General features: G+C 37.4%; 2 protein-coding genes across 4 annotated transcripts; one reads left to right on the top strand and one right to left on the bottom strand.

The window, feature by feature from the left end:
- The first annotated feature begins 1,713 nt into the window (after positions 1-1,713).
- Positions 1,714-6,750, top strand: tmem234 (transmembrane protein 234). The gene is made up of 5 exons (XM_012864555.3): positions 1,714-1,973; positions 3,274-3,425; positions 3,519-3,585; positions 6,005-6,097; positions 6,187-6,750. The coding sequence occupies exons 1-5, from the start codon at positions 1,922-1,924 to the stop codon at positions 6,294-6,296; spliced, it is 474 nt and encodes a 157-aa protein (XP_012720009.2). The 5' UTR covers positions 1,714-1,921; the 3' UTR covers positions 6,297-6,750.
- Positions 6,751-8,728: 1,978 nt separating this feature from the next.
- On the bottom strand, positions 8,729-18,620 carry dcdc2b (doublecortin domain containing 2B). 3 transcript variants are annotated; one of them, XM_012864550.3, is made up of 15 exons: positions 18,479-18,620; positions 18,033-18,318; positions 17,411-17,462; positions 14,680-14,750; positions 13,693-13,824; positions 13,478-13,612; positions 13,142-13,181; positions 12,902-12,967; positions 12,561-12,732; positions 11,853-11,962; positions 11,634-11,702; positions 10,759-10,833; positions 10,629-10,673; positions 10,459-10,536; positions 8,729-10,379 (listed from the first exon to the last, which is right to left on the bottom strand). In XM_012864550.3, exons 2-15 carry the CDS (start codon positions 18,314-18,316, stop codon positions 10,320-10,322), a joined length of 1,389 nt encoding a protein of 462 aa, XP_012720004.2. In that variant the 5' UTR covers positions 18,317-18,318; positions 18,479-18,620; the 3' UTR covers positions 8,729-10,319. The 3 variants fall into 3 exon arrangements, with proteins under 3 accessions (XP_012720004.2, XP_036006733.1, XP_036006734.1); XM_036150840.1 differs by lacking the exon at positions 18,479-18,620 and having other exon boundaries at positions 18,033-18,433; XM_036150841.1 differs by lacking the exons at positions 8,729-10,379; positions 18,479-18,620 and having other exon boundaries at positions 10,432-10,536; positions 18,033-18,433.
- Between the last annotated feature and the right edge of the window lie 52 nt (positions 18,621-18,672).

Below are 18,672 nucleotides of genomic sequence, written 5' to 3'. Positions count from 1 at the left end.
GCCCTCAATGATGTATTTTGTTGTATTGATGATGTATTAGTTTAGATACATACACACATATATATATATATATATATATATATATATATATATATATATATATATATATATATATATATATATATATATATATATATATAAAAGGAATGAAATCTGAAGAAAATCTGTCCACAAAACCTATTGATGTGAATCCTTAATAGTTTGACAGTAAAGTATTTTGCACTTTATTTTTTCTGTTCCTCTTCTCTTCGTGTTTCTTTTTCTTTACGAGTCATCATAATAATAAAATTACAAAGTTTTGTGTTTCATGATTTTGGGATTTCATTTTTAATGAAAGTGCTAATGTGTACACAGGAGCTAGATAGCTGAGAAAAACGATTAAACAAAACAAACGGAGTAGAATATGACTGAAGATTTATTGCCAAGAAGCCATGTTGCAATGAATAAATAATATATTAAACACCAATTTCCTGACGTCTTACTTTATATATCTTTAAGTAGATTCATTTGGGTTGTCTTCAAACACTTGAAGTATACGGATGATTCATCTGATTCCAACTATACTTATTTCAGCTCTGTTTTACTGGGGTAATAAATCATGTTTATTGATTTATGCTTCATGTGACTATTTATTTTAAGCAGAGAAGTAATGAAATAAAAAGGTCTTTGTTGAGCGGGACTGCACGTGATTGCAATATGAATTACAATAAAATGAAACAACAAAAATACTTTTTATTAAATTGAAAAATATTCAATACGGTTTGCTATTATTGTTATAAATAATAGTGTGCGCGTGAATGGTTGTTTGTCCTGTTTGTCTCTGTGTTGCCCTGCGACAGACTGGCGACCTGTCCAGGGTGAACCCTGCCTCTCGCCCACTGAACACTGGAGATAGGCACCAGCACCCCTCATGACCCCATGAGGGATAAGCGAGTCAGAAAATGGAGGGATGGATGGATGTTATAAATAATAATTAACCATAATACAAATCATAATGTATTGGAAATCTTTAAACTAGACATTGCAATGGTTATTGCACTATGCACCTTCTACCTCTTCAGACCCACCTGCTGCATGTCTCTGAAAAGAGACCCATATAATAATGTCATAAAATGTTTCTCTATACAAATGTCTCTCTCAGTATTCTGGTACGTATTCAGAAGATGTAATCTTTGTAATCCTAACTGATCTAAAACAGAGAGTTTATCTGATATAGTGGCAGACAGTGGGATACAAAAATATTTTTTTTCTCTTCAGTGTATGTAAAAATATGGTCTCAACTGTGCACTGCATATTGCAATTTTTTTGTTAGTATGGTTGCAACACATTGTCAGATATCTTAATGAAGTTTGAAAACAGTCATTTTTGTTCTTACTCATTAGTCTATACTAGTATATTGCATATTTTCATCATTAAAATGCCTAAAAATTTTGTTTACAGACCTAAGAAATATGATGAAATCTTCCAATTACAGATTACTTGTTGTTTTGCTATTTAACTATTAACTAAGACATGGTTTGTGTTTGTGAGGGGATTTGCAAGCCCCCTTAATTTCCAAGTGTGCCCCCCAAAAAGTTCTGCACAAAATGTAGTAGTTATTGCTCAAATTGAGCTGCAACAGGTTTTTAATGGATTCAGCCAGGTTGTTTCTGGGTTACTGCGCCCTCTGGTGGCACAACCCGGCCACACGACACGGCACTGGAGAGTTTCAAGGGTACATTCAAGATAACAACGATTCACTTCGGTATTTGGTTAAAAAATAAAGTTGCAGTGAAACTGATCAGTTTTTTAGTTGATTGGCTATCTTTAATTCCAAATCAAATGATTAACTGAAGTACAATATAGCCCTATAGGCAACGCGAGGATGTGAGTAAATATTGATTGGTTTAAAAATGTTAAACAAACAGAGTTGGAGTCTTGAATGCGACTTTTAGACGACTACCGTAGGGTTGACGTGAAAATGGTGACCATAGGTGAGTGTTATCGGTCTGATTTGTGCTTATTTAAATAGTATTTACCATCAGTCGTCTCTAGGTTTGATTTTATTCAAATGTTCCGCTTTTTATTTTAGCTAACCACACGCTAGGAAGGCTAACACAGCCCATGCTAAGGAAGTAGCGCGCAGTAGCGTAGCAAGCTGCTAGAATCCTGCTGGTGGCGGAAGTTCGAGTCTCATTCGGACTCGGTTCTAAACACTGAGGTTCTAAAGGGATCCACTTCAGTTTATCTAACGAATCTGGATCTGCTTTGATCCGCTTCACTTTTTAAAATACATAACAGGATCAGAATGTGTAATGGACTGTTTTTATGCACTAGGCATAATCAATGTAATATACATATTTTGTGATTTGCGGAGCTTTTAATTTGGTAGAAATTGGGGGGAAAAAGGTCAAATTAAGGATATTTGGGGTCATTTTCACCGCCAAAATGGGTCCGGTTGTCTAAAAATACAGACTAGTCCAATCCCAACATAAATTATCCTACATTAATGGCAGATTCTGTAAAACGGTGTTTTAGGTTTATGAAGCCTCTATTCAGTTTGTGAAAACTAAAAAAATAAAAAGGTATTTTGTTGCTTTTTATGCAACTCTGACCACACATTTTCTAAAATAGAGATTGTTTAAAAGTTTGATTTTTGAGAACAGAAACACACCTTACCTTAAATGGTCCAGCCTTAAAACTATACAATCTTAGCATGCCAGAAATACACTAAGAACTTTTTTTTTTAAATACAGTCTATTTCAAAATATGTAAATAGTGATATTAATGCATTTTTGGCTTCGGACCACTTTAGATGGGACCCAATTTGAAGATTACAATATGATGATAAACCTGGACAAAAATGCTCTATTTATTGATTATACGAAACAAAGTTTGAGATTTTTGAAAACTTTGTTCAGTCAAAAAGACAAAAGAGGGCATTTTTTATTTTTTTGTGTGTCTTTTTTCATCAAATTCAAGGTCATCGTCCAGCTTAACAACTAGAGCAGAGTTCATCTCTCATCATGACAGATTCTATTAAACTTTAGATTGATCAGTGAAACCTTGGTTCAATTATAACAATTCAACAAATCATGTTTTTTTTATTTTAAATCATTCTTCAGCAGTAGTCCAGATGCGTTAAATGCAGTCAAAGAGCCCTTTTGGTCAGTCGCTGTATCTGAACCGGATGCTGCTTTCGTTTTTAGCTCCATCTTTGGAGTTTTGTAGTAAAGGGTCATGTGTGTAACGTGAACAGTGGTGTTGAGCTGTAACTGTGGTGTGTTTTTGAAGTGGAAGTACTGAGTCTGGTACTGGTGTCGCTGCTGTGGGGCTGCACAAACCCCTTCCTGAAAAAAGGCTGTGAGGGGCTAGAAAATGTGACAGCAAGCAACCGAGTGTCCCAGCTGCTCGCTGAAATCAAGTTTCTTCTCCTAAACCTGAAGGTATGTTGTAAGGAGGCAAAATACTTCCCGTTCAAATCCACTCTGTTCCTATTCTTTGCTTAACTGAACGTTTCAATTTGTGTTTCTTTCTAGTACTTGGTCCCATTTCTTTTAAACCAGAGTGGCTCTCTGGTTTACTTTTATACACTGTCAACCACTGGTAAGAAATACGCTTCATCAGGAATATGATCAACATCTCGTTGCAGTGTCTCATATACCACACAAGCACACATACTTAATCAATACTCAATAAATTAGAGTATTTCAGTAGTTCCATTCAAAAACAAAAGAAATCATGTAAAACATAGCTGCACAACACACAGTGATATATTTAAAAATGTGTATAGTTTTCAGAAAAGTTGACTAACAGCTTTATGAAGTATCTTTAATACAGACATTTATTAAATATCCTTTATATATAAATATTAACCCTAAGTATAACACTTTACAGTCTGGCTGTGGCCTACTCAGTCACAATCACAGGGAAGACTGCTGATTTGACAGTTGTCCAGCTGACAGTCACTAACTACGTTTAAATGGACAAAAGTAATCAGAATAAAGGGCCTGATTGGAATATAATGTGTCATGTGAACAAGCCAATCGGAATATTGTGATGGGATTAAGTTCAATCGGAATAAAGTTTTAATCCGAATGAGAGGGGTGGTTTACGCTGATTGATAATCCGATCAATGTGCATATAAACGTTTGTCAGGTTTAAGTTACTCCAAATGACCCAAGTGCACAGGTGCGCCCGACGTAAACGTGACGTATTTCTGCGGTGCTGAGTGACGGAAATACATCTGGAAGCAAAACTGTTGGGGATCCCCATATCTTTCTGTTCAAAACATTAAAAAAGCTCAAAATTATTATTTATTCAGTAACATTTCAATCGTAATTAAAACATCCTGCAAGTCCAGCCTGGGCGCTCAGAAGATAAACAAACTCGTATAATACTGCTTTATTTACTATTTCTTGTAGTTCAGCAAAGACGGGAGTTCTTCTTCTTCTGTGGTTTTGTTTTAGGGGAATTTGATAACTGCGCATGTCAGAGTAGTTCTAATCTGAATAAAGCCAGGTGCATACACACGCACATTATGATCGGATTAATTGATTTTGTGTGCCCGTAAAAAAGGTTCAATCTGATTATTTAATCCAAATACATTTTAATTTTGTGTATGTAAACATAGCGAGAGGCTCCCTGAACAAAGAGGATGAGACACTAAAGGTCTGCTGTGGTCAAGCATAATAATGGAAAGTTTAGTGGATGGTAGAATGGTAGATGCTGATTTTATATTCCAGTAGGACTTGGTGCTGACCCACACTGCCAAAGGCACCAAAAGCCGGTCCAATAACCACAGTGGTACCTTGCTTGACTGGCCAGCAAACTGCTCTGACCTGAATGGAGGACCAGGAGAGTCACTGAAAGAGAAATGCAGCCATTTCAAATTCAACATTTAAATCGTACAAATCAGAAATCCTATTCCAAAAGAGTTTTGTAATGGCACAATTTAAATTTAATTAGTAAAGAAAAATTGTAAATTGTATTTATTAATCCATTCATAAATACTGCAATTTGAAAATTTGCATTTTCAAATCCTATTTCTAAATGGAGATTTAATAACAAAATTCATAAATCTAATCATAAATATCTTTCCTTATGAAACATTTAAAAAAGTAAATCAGTTTTCCCTTTTCTTTTTAACCTTGCTTTTTAAAATCAGTGTGCACAGGGACCAGAACGGTCACCCAGAAGCTGAATGGAAGAGGTAAAGTAAAAAGAAAATGCAATTTCAAAAAGGATTTGAAAACACAAGGTGAAATAGAAAATGGAAAAAGGTTATTATCTTTTTAAATAGTAGATAAGAGAAGGTATTTATAATTAGACTTGTGAATTTGTAGTTTTTAAATCTCCATTTATAAATAGAAGATACATTTTAAAATTGCAGTATTTAATAACGGATTAATAAATACAATTTACAATTCCTCTTTAATGTTTCAACTTATAATGTGCAGTTACAAAACGCTTTTCAAACTGGATTTCTAATCATATGATTGAAATTTTACATCTTTAATCGCTGTATTTCTTTTTCTGTGACTCTCCTGGTTCTCTACATATATTACCACTTTATATCATATTATCTGAGAGGCAGAATTTAAAGTTTCCTTTGGCATACAGTGGTGCAGTAATTCATGCAAATGGAGTCTGAACAAGTATTTAGTGCAGATACAACACACTATTTGTTTAATAAACAACTTTTTTTATTGATCTGGTGTTGGAGAAACAATAATTGTGGTTTCCCACTAGCTGTAATCCATACTCACCATTAATAGGAATAAAAACTTGAAATATATCACGCTTGAGTGTCACTTCTTGAATGCAGTTAATGAAATGAATTAATGTTTTAGACTGTAATTTACTCAGCTGCAGCAGTGTGTCTCTCTAATGAACCAGTTGTTCTGGTTCATGTTGGACCTCCACTGTTGACGAGGACCGGACGTTTGGAGGGGCCTGCTGCTACCTCTGTGTTAAAAAACAAGAATTTATGCTTATTTTTTGTTGTTTTTTTTTTTCAATCCAGACTTATCTCTTGCTGTTCCTGTGGCGAACTCTCTCACTTTCCTTTGGACTCTGCTGACTGGCAAGCTACTGGGCGAAGAGGTCGGAGGCAAACGTGAGTCTTGTCTTCTGATTGAGCTTTCCTCGCCCGTGTTTTTGGATACGCCTTAGTAAAAATGTTTTTTTGTCCTCCTCATTGTGCAGAGGCTGTTGTGGGGATGTTGCTCACTATGGCCGGCATCACTCTGTGTGTTATGAGCTCTGTTGAAGGCAAAGATACGGACGTAGTGAACACGAGCCAGCCTCAGCTCTAATGGGGGATCAAGATTAAAGCATATTCTCCAGTACAGCTAGAAAGACCAAAGCAGCGTCTCTAGCAGGACTGAAGAGGACATCTTAGATTTAGGCAGAAACTGTTTGCAGAAAACTGTCTTGGAGGGAGAATTGCCCCCAGATTTACTCATACTGGACTTCAAAAGACCTGCTAAACGAAGAAGATGCTGAAGAGGAAGTGGGTTCAAGTAGGGTTCACTCCAGAGCTGGACCGGATTTATGGTGCTCACATGGAAAATGGTCGTTGGCTTTTACTTCTCTGGGAGAGGAATTTCCTTAAATGCTGTAGAGACAACAAAGTGTTAGAGGCGGGATTGAAAAGGACCATTTATGTCAAAATGTCCTCTCTTCCAAAGTTTTCTCTTAGATTTAGGTCAAGTAAAACAACCTTCAGTTTAAATTTTAGGGACCAATAAAACCTTTTTGTTTGGGAAATTTTCATTCTCATTCCTTATTCTGAATTTCTCTCCAGGTACACTGCAAAAATAAACCTAAAAATAAGACATTTTGTCTTGAAATTAAAGTATTTTAAAATTAAATTAAAGTATTTGATTTGAGCAGGTAAATCAGACTATTTGCCAATGGAATAAGATTTTTGCACTTAAAATAGGAACAATTCATCTCCATCGTCTTATTTCAAGTGCAGTATATCTAATTGTCTTATTTTAGGGGTAAAAATACTCATTCCATTGGCAAATAGTCTTATTTACATGCTCAAATCAAGGCCAAATACATTCATTTCTAGAAAATTGTACTTATTTTTAGTTCTCTTTTTGCAGTGTACTCTGTAGATTTCCTGTGTTGTTTTATGTTTTGCTTTTCTGTCTTTGTATGATTAAAATAATTCAGCATAATTAATTATTGGTGAATTCCAATTTTCAATAATTACAAAATTCTCAACTCAATTGGCAAGATTTGGATTAGAAAAAACTAAGTATTAGGTTTGGTAAATGTAATTTATTTCTCTTAACCCTTTGTTCAATAGAAGAAAAATTAGTCGTAAAAAAATAAATAGTAGGAATTACATTTATATCTCAGCATGTTATTTTTATGAAGCTTATTGAAAATAGGAATTAGCAATACCACAATGGCTGAATGTTGCAAATATGCAACAATCTAAAATATTGTGAAAACTTTACAAAAAAAATTGTAACACAGAGTTCATCTCAAAACATAACAGTTCTAGAAGCACTCAAATAAGTGAGTATTTTTTATCTTAATAGAAATAAGAAGATATTATAGCTTCTTATTTCCAGCCTGGTTTTGTCTTTGTTGCTAACAGGTTAGCCCTCTTGTGTTAGCAGGAAATACGTCCGTCAGGGTCGTACCAGAAACAAGTGCTTGTCAAAGGTTCCTAGGTCCACTCTGAACTTGTGATAACTGGCAGTGGGGAAATACGATAGTCCATAGACATTATATACGTAGACGCCTCGTTGGGCGGGGTCTGCCTCCGCCATGTTGAGTGTGGCAAATCTGCTGTTAGACTCAGACACTTAAACAGCATTAGAGGAACTTTAATCTCACAATATATTTTATATTATATTTATTTTTGTAATATTACAAGTTTATTTTCGTATCCCTTTGGCTTCATTCTCCTGACTTTATTCACGTAAAGAATTAAAATAATCTAACCTGGCCCTATTACTCCAGGACTAAAATAGTTTTGCAAACTGTGACTATTCTGTTAATTCCCCCTTAATTCTCATAATATGGCGTTTTTCTCATAATTTTACCACCATTGTCTTTTTTTCCTATGACTATATTAGTAATTTTATCTCTTTAGTACTCCCCCAAAAAGTATTTTGCTAATCTCTGTGTCTATACCAGATCTTAAAAGGTTCACATGGCTTTATGAAATAATGAAGACCACAATGTTTAGATTTAACCAATTGATTTTTATATTCATACCACATACACATACATTTCTCTCTCTCTCTCTCTAAAATATATATATATATATATATCTGGATATATAGTTATATATAAACACACACCTATTTATTTATAATACTTAAAAATCTATCTGCACATCTATGTCTAAGAACATTGATCAATAGCTCTCTGTTCTGCCAATCTCTATCAATTAATCTATATATATATATATATATATATATATATATATATATTTACAAGTATATATAAGCTCCATCTATATCCTTCCATCTAAATACATAAAACCTATATATAGGGAACATAGACGTTCACTACTGACATCGACATGCAAACCTGCGTCTACGTATAAATGTCTATGTGCTAGTCGTCCAGGGATTAAATCATGCTAGCTCCTTGCTAAAAAAAAAAATATATTTTTTTTTATAAAATGTTAGCCTGATAGACTTTAATACATATTTGTGAATAAATAGCCTTCTGAAGGAATTTTACAAGAAAAGGGGAGAAAAAAGCACAGTTGACATACAAAAGAATATATATTTTTATTACAGCATTTCATGGATTTAAGACACTGCCACAATGACTTTGTCACTGTTTTAGTTCATTTAATGATCATAACTTAATGATGTGCAGATAAGCTTGCCTGGCCAGCCAGACGAACTTTTGCCACGGCTGAAGTTAGTTTGCTGTAAAGCAAAGTCTGGCTGGCAAGGCTACAGATAAGCTGGGCTACAGAATACATCGCAAACATACCAACACCAATGAGGGTAACATTTATGAAATGCTATATTTGTTAGCTGTTATATTCTAAGTATTAAGAATTTGTGCTTTAAAGAGAAATCAAACATCCAGTCTCTCTGCACCCACACCTGATGCAGACGAAGGGGCCCAGTGTCCTGGAGGCAGCAGGAAGAGTTTGGAAGCGTCCCAAAAACAGCCGACAAACTGAGACGGGAGGAAGATCCAGATTTATCACTGCATTACCGAACCCTCCTGGGTCTCCCAGAATTATTTTTGCATTACTCTGGCCCTGTGCATATAAATCACATTAAATCTGGCCTGGTTGCATATTTTATGATGAATTTTTTTTTCTTCAAAAATTGAGCAATCTATATCCCTTCAGTATCTATTTATGCAATTAATTCCCATTCAAAGGGCTTTGTTTGAATGATCTCTGTAATTTCACTTATCAATTAATAAATTTTTTTCATAATTTGTTATTCCCTAATAATAATAATAATTGAAATATTGTTTTATTATTATTAATTTCAACTCTACCTATTCTCATAAATGGGATGGAGAACAAATTAAGTTTCTCTGACTTTTTATTGACTTTGATCAAAAAAGGCAATACCTACTGCAAAAAACAACAAACAAAACACACACACAAAAAAAAAAAACAGAAGAAATCTACTTTTTGTGGAAATCAAAAAAAGACTTTAATCCCTAACACTGGCATTATAAGGGTGGAAAATTCTTGGAATTCAACAATATTTGTTTTGTATGGTGAGGAGGGAAGTTAATAATGGGAGTTATTTAAAAAATATGTTAATACGCATATTTCTTGCTGCACAGTTTGCGTGTTCTTGTGAATTTGTGGGTTTTCTCCGGCTGCTCCGGGTCAATGTGTTACTCTAAATTGCTCTTTTGTACAGAAGTGTGAGTCTTTTTTTTCCCATTCTGTGGCCCCATCGATTAGGTAATCTGGCCCCGCGGCCAAATCATCTAAAAATGCTTAGACGGAGGAAAGAGGACCAGCATGGACACCGATGGAGTGAACCATTGACAAAACAGCTCTTTATGGATTATTTTCTGTTCTAATTTCAAAATAAGCTGCATAAGACTAAATCGTTCTAATATATGATTCCTTATCTAACTAGGTGAAATAAATTGCAGCTTTCAACATCTACACACTGTCACCATCAGAGTTACTCCCGTTAAACAGGATCAACAGTTTAAATAACACCTGCATGTTACAACAGACATCACATTGGATTGTGTTTCAAAATTTCTTTTGATTAAAAAATAAAAAATAGACAAAAATGTCTCAATATCACAGTTTAGATGCTACTACTAATTTAGCTGGAGTGTGGAAGCGAGCATCGGTGGCACCATTATAGTGTGACCGGCTGGTTCTGTCCAAGTCGAAGCGATGAGGCGTCCTGCCGGCTCTCCTGTCACAGGAAAATTAAGAGATCAAGAGGAAAGCAAAGTTTCTGCAGCTTCTTAGAGAAGTGGAGTTGGTAAACTTGCCTGCTCTTCCCTGATCTTTCCCTCTGAGGTGGCCGGCGATGAACTCGACTTTAAAGACGTCGGCTTCCGCTCAGCCTCCTTTAAAATAGAGAAACAGAGTCCTCCGTGTTATCTCCGCTACAGATGGATGGATAAATTTATCGGACGCTTGAATGCGTGGGTGCATATACCAGGATCTGAGCTGCTGACTCCTGTTTCTGTTCAGACGCTCTCACCTTTCATAAATAAATAGTTTGGACATTAAAAAGCGCAGTGACCCAGGTAAATAGGCGATATTTGTTGATATAAACACCCACTCACATTCTCTACCGGCTTTCCACTGGGTTCCTGTTGATGGGGCTGGATGTTGTGCTGCTCGCTCTTCTCTGCATGTGTCTTGAGGCAAAAGGATGTTTTTTTTGTTGTTAGAAAAACATACATGCACTGTTCCTATAACAGTAAATACATTTATGCAGGCACAATATTTTCGTCTTCTTGGTTGTTACCTAATTGTGTTAAAGTAAAGTTTTGACTATCGGCCACTGTGTAATCACATTGCAGAAAGTGTTATGCCTCTTATATTTAGAGCAAGGCTGTAAAACTCATTTCTATAGTGGCCCACTGTGGCTTCATGAAGTCATTAAAAGGGCCGGTTACACCTGTATAGATACTTTTGATTTAAGAATTTAACTTCACATAAAAATGTAAAACACTGCACAGTAACATAATAGTAGCACCCTTAGGCCAAATTTATACAGTTTATCTGCAAAAAAGTTGATATTGGGGTAAGTTACACTTTAAACTCATCCTAAGGGTGCTACTCAATAGTAGCACCCTTAGGCCAAATTTATACAGTTTATTTGCAAAAAAGTTGATACTGGGGTAAGTTACACTTTAAACTCATCATTCTGCATCACTTTCTCTCTTTTTGGACATTTCTGGGTTGTTTTAATGATTGTGGGAAAACTGACACCTAGTGGCAGGATGCTGTTACTACACAGTTAAAAAAAAATAACATTCACTAAAGGAGGCACAGTTTTAGCCACTTTATATACTTTAGAAGGATATATGCCTCTACTTTATGACACAATGTGCCTTTTTTGGATCTTGAGGACCGGATAAATCACCTTGATGGGCCAGAATTGGCCCCCGGGCCTCGAGTTTGACATGTGTGATTTAGAGAAAAGGCCTCCCACCTGCTGAGGGCTCTGCTCAGGATGCTCTGTGTTGCTTAAGTCTTCGTCTTCGACTGTTTCTGCAACTCTCTTTAGGTAAAGAACAACAATCAGATCTGAAATGTATTTGCCGTTTTCTACATATCAGAAACAGCTTCATGAGTTTTATTTTAAGGTATAATTCTCACATTGTACTTTGTTGCTAGTAAGAGGAATGACAGTGAGGCGTCTGAAGCTAACCTGATCAACAGGAAGCTCTGTAGCCGTATTCTCATCCTCCTGCACCTCCTCTGCACCCTGGACCTCCTCTCTGTTCGTCTGTTCTTCCCCTTTAAATGCACTTGGCTTACCTGTCACAAATACACAGCAGAATTTCACAAGAAAGGTTTCTGTTAGTTTTTATTAGGCCACAGTGGCCTCTGAAATATTCATACCCCTTTAACACTGCAAAAACAGAACAAAAAATAAGAAAAATTTTCTTTAAATGAGTGTATTTGTCCTTGATTTGAGTAGATAAATAAGATGATTTGCCAATAGAATAAGATTTTTCCACTTAAAATAGGAACAACTCATCTCCATCATCTTATTTCAAGTGCAGGATGTCTAATTATCTTATTTTAGGGGTAGAAATGCTCATTCCATTGGCAGATAATCTTATTTACTGGCTCAAATCAAGGATGAATAGATTAACTTTAAGAACATTTTACTTGTTTTTAGACCCGTCTTTGCAGTGAAGTTTTTACATTTTGTCAGATTATAACCTGAAAAACCACAACGTGTTTAATTGTGACTTTATGTATTAGACCAAAACAAAACTAGTGCACAAATAATGAGGTGCAAGAAAGATGATGCATGCTTTTTTTTTTTTTTTTTTTTTTTTGCAATTAAGATCTGAAAATGAACATTACTTTTTAAGGCCACTGGGTTAAACTTAATAGGAGTCCTAACCAGGTCCGTTGGTGAGCGCCGGTTTGGTTTGCGTTCTGTTCTTGCGAACTTTGACGGGCCTGGCGAAGAACGCGGAGCCCTCATCTGCTCCTCTTCCTCCTCTGCTCGGCTGCTGTGAGGCTCGAGGAGCTGCAGCTTCATCACCTGTCGACTTCACCCTCCGACCGTCTGACTGAAAGTCATGGCTTACAGCTGAATATACATTTTGATCACAATGTAGAGATTTAGACATAAAGCTGCCAAAATGCTCTCTGTATCCTTTGGTAGACTAATGTGAGGAGTATTAATAACAGGCAGTCAGAGCATCAGGGGGACGATGATGAAACAAGAAGTTGTTTTACCTCTGGAGAATCGAGAAGAGCCGAGTCGCTGTACCGGTCCTCAGGACCATGCCCTGGTTTCTTGTTCTAAGAGGATGAAAAAATTATTTGACTGACTTTGTTTTTATGCTCAGAGTTGATGAACTGCTGCAAATAAAGTGTAAGAGTTTCAAATAGAAACGCCAAATCTGTTTTTCTGATAACAAAATGAGACATCTAATCAAATGTCTAAAGTGTTTTTTTTGTTTTTGTTTTTTTTACCTCAGTTCTTCTTAACAATCTCCTCTTTTCAGGGTAATGTCTAAAGAGCAAAACAACAAAAAGGGAGATTTGATCATGATTACATCACGTTACATTGACGCATAGTCTGCTGAGTGTATACAGCCTCTGTGTATATATCCTTTTTCTTCTTATTTTACTTAATTCTTATTTTTTGTCTGCACCATCAACACCAAGTCTAAGTGCAAACCTACTTGCCGATTAAACTTGATTCTGATTGTTGGTTAATTTTCGAGTTTTCTGGTGTTTTTTTGATTTATAAGGGAAAAAAACAACCCAGCTCCAGACACATACGGAGCACCTTCATTCACACAATACCTCTCTGCAGCTTTTGAGACCAGCAGCTCCACATAGGGAAGTTTCTTGAACCTCTCGGTTCCCACAGCAACATAGCAGCGGCCGGTCTGCAGCTCCGCGGCCGAGGAGACGGAGACTCCATCCAGGGAGCAAAGTCTGGAGAGAGAAACGTTCAGCAGATCCTGAACCTCCCGTCTGAACTCAGGGGTAGAACTTTGGGAAACGCTTTATCTGACCTGCGCACTGCTCCGGTCCGTAAGCTGACCTTCTCGGTGATCAGACTCAGGACCTGATCCAGGTCCTGCTGCATGCTCCGAGGAATGATGAACCGGAACGGTGGACACAGAAGATCTCCATTACGGAATACGCTGAACAGAGACATTAAAGGAGAGGCTCTCGGATTGGAAAATGGGAAGCCGAATAATAAATCTAGTCTATCCAGTGCTCCAACATTACAGTGTCTTGCAAATGTATTCATACGCCTTAAACTGTACATGTTACAACCACAAACTTTAACGTATTTTATTAAGTTTAACACAAAGTAGAACATTACTGTCAAAAGGAAGAAAATTATGATATATTCCTCCCTGTTAAAGGGGAGTTTTCCTCTCCACTGTCGCTTCATGCATGCTCAGTATGAGGGATTGCTGCAAAGCCATCAACAATGCAGACGACTGTCCACTGTGGCTCTACACTCTTTCAGGAGGAGTGAATGCTGCTTGGAGAGACTTGATGCAACCTGCTGGGTTTCCTTAGAGAGGAAACTTACTCACCAACCTGGAGGATCTGATTTAATTTTACTTTGTAAAGTGCCTTGAGATGATATGTTTCATGAATTGACGCTATATAAATAAAATTTAATTGAATTGAAAAGAATGGGCAAAAAGATCCATCTCTGGGTGAACAAAGCTAAAACAAACAAAACACAGAAAATCTACCGCTGTAACTGGAGTGAAATGTGGTCTTACAAAGCATTGACTCAGGGGAGCTAAACGCAAATGAACACAACACTTTTTAGATTTTGTTTGCTAAATCTTAGAAAAGCCATGCCCTATTTCCACTTAACAGTCTCATGTTGGTCTATAACATTTAATCCCAAATAAAATACATGAAATTTTGCAGTAGCAGCATGACAAAATGGGGAATAAAAGATCTGTGACTACCTTTGTAAAACATTGTAAAAAAAATAATTGTATGTATTTGTGTAGATTCTTCAAACTCACTGTATAATGCAAGGAACAGGAATAAACTTCCTCCATTTGGCTGAAACGTTGGGTCTCTGGATGACTTTTGCCTGCCGGGGATATTTAGAAAATCAAATGCAGAACATCACAGTCTGGCGGTCGGATCATTTGCTGTTACAGACTTAAACAGCGCTCATCAGATTTACGCCGCTCCCATTCTCCACATCCATATCCACCCCAGCCAACTCGCTTTTCCCCAAATGTATAATGACTATTTAAATATTCCGCTCATGCTAACTCAAGTGCGGCAGCCATGGAAACTAACCTCGCTCTGAGAGTCCTCAGATGGCATATTTACTTACCGTGTCTGATTTGAGGTGTCCTCTCAAAGCAAGATGTCTCGCATAAACGCAATCAAAACCATCTGTGAGGTGGCACTGGCTTTATCAATTTACGAGTCTGAGCATCAAATCCAAGCTGTGAATTTCAGGCTTGCCAAGACAGGATTTGTGTGGAGACTTTGTGTCAGCGGCGCGTTCAAAGGGACGCACACACATCCACGCTTATTTGCACCACGGTAACCACAACGCTGGCACGTAAGGCTTTAAAACCCAACGACTCCGGCTGAGAGTCTGAATGGAAGCGCCTCACGCATTTATTCCTGAATGTTTCACAAAACATCAACAGATTAAGGCCAAGAGCTCCTAAGAACACAAACAAGTAACAAAACGGGAGAGTTTCTCTAACCTGACTTCACCTCTTCAGTTTATTTACACGATTGTAATAATAAAAGCTCACATGACAAGAATCCGGTTGCAACTCAACACCTTTTCCTGAAAAAAAAAAAACAAACACCGGCTTAATCTGCCCATCTATGACGTTATCGGCCTGTAATTAATGCCACTTTAGTAATTCAAGGAGCAAATGATAGAGGATTAGGCAATTTACATGACAACCGCTGCCGCCGATGGTGCCGTAAGCACAAAAGGCTGACCCGCTGACATAACTGGAGCTTATCTCAGCAAATGAAAATATTAATTTCACATTTGATCTGGCCAGCTGTCAGATGCCACAGGGGAACACACAGTGAGTGACGAATAAATCAACATTTTTATCCGATTTATTATATTTCTAATGGGAGCATTCATATTACGTTTTATAGCAAAAGTTCAAAACATTTATTGAAGGACATATACTGTTAAACTCAATTCTCAATATAAAGAAATACGAAATGCGACTAGTTGCACTGGAACCAATACTGTGAGAGGATATTTGTTAGTTTAGGTTTTTTTCTTGCGGTTTTTGTCTGTATTTCACTTTGGTGTGAACAAGTAACACTATCATTGCTGTTGTTATATTGTGTACACTGTTCAAGATGTCTACTTAAACTGTTAAAACTTTAATAAATATATTTTGGGGAAAAAAAAGTTCAAAACAACCCAAGCAATTCCCACATACAAATAAAATCAAAACAAATAAATGCACAGATTAAGTTATGCACAAATAAGTATTGAACACAGGCTAGATAAAGGCAAGAGCCAAGAAACCATCTGAAACTTTTTAGCACGAAAGAGAACAACAATTCTGCCTATCAGTTCAAATCAATATTAGAGGGTTTAGTTTTATTTGATGCTCTATAGAAAGGGAGGCGTTCGTTTCAGCAAATGGTGCTAAGGCAGAGACTGAGTGCCAGGAGGTTCCTGCTCACAATCTGCAGATAAATAGATTTTTTTTGCCAGAAATGACCCCAAACACATCGCCACAGAAAGCTTCTGAGTAATAAAACAAAAGCAGATCCCTGACTTGAGTCTAATTTAAAATGGATGAAACAAACTACAGATGAGGGGCTACTGAAGAAGCGCTCTTCTTCATCTGAAGACAGAATAAATCACGCCTATCTTTACCAACACAGGCTTTCCCACCGAGTACTGCAGACATTTTAAAAAAAAAGAGCTTCACAACTTCACTTCTGACTACACTGCAAAAAGGGAACTAAAAGTAGGTAAAATCCTCTTGAAATAAGTGTATTTTTCTTTGATTTGAGCTGGTAAATCAGACTATTTGCCAATGGAATAAGATTTTTGTACTTAAAATAAAAACAATTCATCTCTATCATCTTATTTCAAGTGCAGTTTAGCTAATTATCTTATTTTAGGGTTAGAAGTTCTCGTTCCATTGGCAAATAATCTTATTTAGCTGCTCAAATCAAGGAAAAAGATACTAATTTTAAGTAGATTTTACTTACTTTTAGTTCCCTTTTTGCAGTGTAATTTTGTGCTGCTTCTGTTGAATGTAGGGATTACTCACTGCAAAAAGAGAACTAAAAATAAGTAAAATTTTCTTGAAATTAATGTATTTGCCCTTGATTTGAGCAGGTAAATAAGACTATTTGCCAATGGAATGAGTATTTTTATCCCTAAAATAAGATAATTAGATAAACTGCACTTGAACTAAGACAATGGAGATGAATTGTTCATATTTTAAGTGCAAAAATCTAATTCCATTGGCAAATAATCCTATTTACCTGCTCAAATCAAGAAAAAATACTTTAATTTCAAGAAAAAATTTCTTATTTTTAGGTCTATTTTTGCAGTGCTTTAGGTGGATTTCAGGTCAACAGGATCATGAGAAATGTGTGGAAAACATTGACGTGTCTAATACTTCACTAGCTGTGCATCGCCCCGTAGCCTGGTGGGGCAATCCTCCTGTTAGAGAGGAGTTAATGAATGATGGACAGAGCAGGAGGCCTCATCAGACGCAGCATGCCTACCTGTGCGTCGTTACGATTCCCAGGCTGCCTTTTTAATCCTGCATGCAGATAACTGTGAATGAAGACAGTAGATAGGAGAAAACAATCATAGTTTTTACCAATTAACAGTGTTGTAGTCAAGTCACTATGCCTAGAGTCCGAGTCCAGGTTCGAGTCTCCAGTGTTCAAGTCCGAGTCATAAAAAAAAAATCCAAGTCGATTCCTTATTGATCAAGTCGAGTCCAAGTTCCGCACTAAAGTGAGCATAGCCTACATGTTTTTAAACTGAAAAAAAAAATCCACACTCCACCACATTGCACTAATAATTTAGATATTAAAATCATACACCAAATAATATTCTAATGACATATTAAAATGATAGCCTAATGATATATAAAAAAAAGTCGAGTCTTTTTCTTAATTTCTGAGTCAGAATGATCTGAATGTAGGAGTCCGAGTCCAAGTTCGAGTCATCAGTGCTCAAGTCCAAGTCAAGTCACGAGTCTCTAAATTTAGCTAATGACTCAGACTCGAGTACTACAACACTGCCAATTAATGATATTCACTGAAGTAGATTAATAAATCACAAGTCAGCACTCACAGAATGCCCTCTAAACAGCACAATAAGCTGTCGTGTACTCACTCCAGTTTCTTGAACCTCTCAAAGCCGGCGGCGACGTACTGCGCTCCCGCCTTCAGGTCCTGGAGGTCGGTGACCCGGTGGCCCCGCCTGGGCGTGTACAGGGTCCGCACAGCCAGCGGGGCCCCGATGCTCTGGGTCACCTCGTTCAGGAAGGCCTCCATGGTGGCCACCTGACGCTGGTTGACCACGAAGCGCCGCCCGCCGTAGAAGGGGTCTCCGTTCCTGAACACCACCACGTTCCTGACCGGAGGCAGGTGAGACGGAGCTGCGGCGCTGGCGGCCATCTCTGAGCGTGGCCAAAAGGCAAACAACAACAAACTCTCACCACAAACACAGCCTTGACCACCTAACATTACACTTGTTACGCCTTCGCGCACACATGATCTCTGATCCAGCCCCCCCCCCCCCCCCCTTGGCTGTGGCTCAGACGCTGCTCACCCACAGACCTGCCGGAGGACGAGGGTTCGGCACGGCTGAATGTGGAAATCGATCCGTTCTGTTGTTGTGGACCGCCTGGACTCAGCTCCGCACGTTCTGCTCCCTCCCCGTCTCTCGCCGTAACTACTTTGACGGCGGTGAGTATTTCCTGGTTGCTATGGCAGCAGGGCCAGCGAGGGCCGGCTTTGTGGGCCAAAGCATC

This window comes from Fundulus heteroclitus, chromosome 19 (genome assembly GCF_011125445.2).
Source record: "Fundulus heteroclitus isolate FHET01 chromosome 19, MU-UCD_Fhet_4.1, whole genome shotgun sequence".
In the NCBI taxonomy this organism is placed as follows: domain Eukaryota; kingdom Metazoa; phylum Chordata; class Actinopteri; order Cyprinodontiformes; family Fundulidae; genus Fundulus; species Fundulus heteroclitus.
Note: the sequence above shows the minus strand (reverse complement) of the source record. Positions and strands in the feature narration are given on the sequence as shown.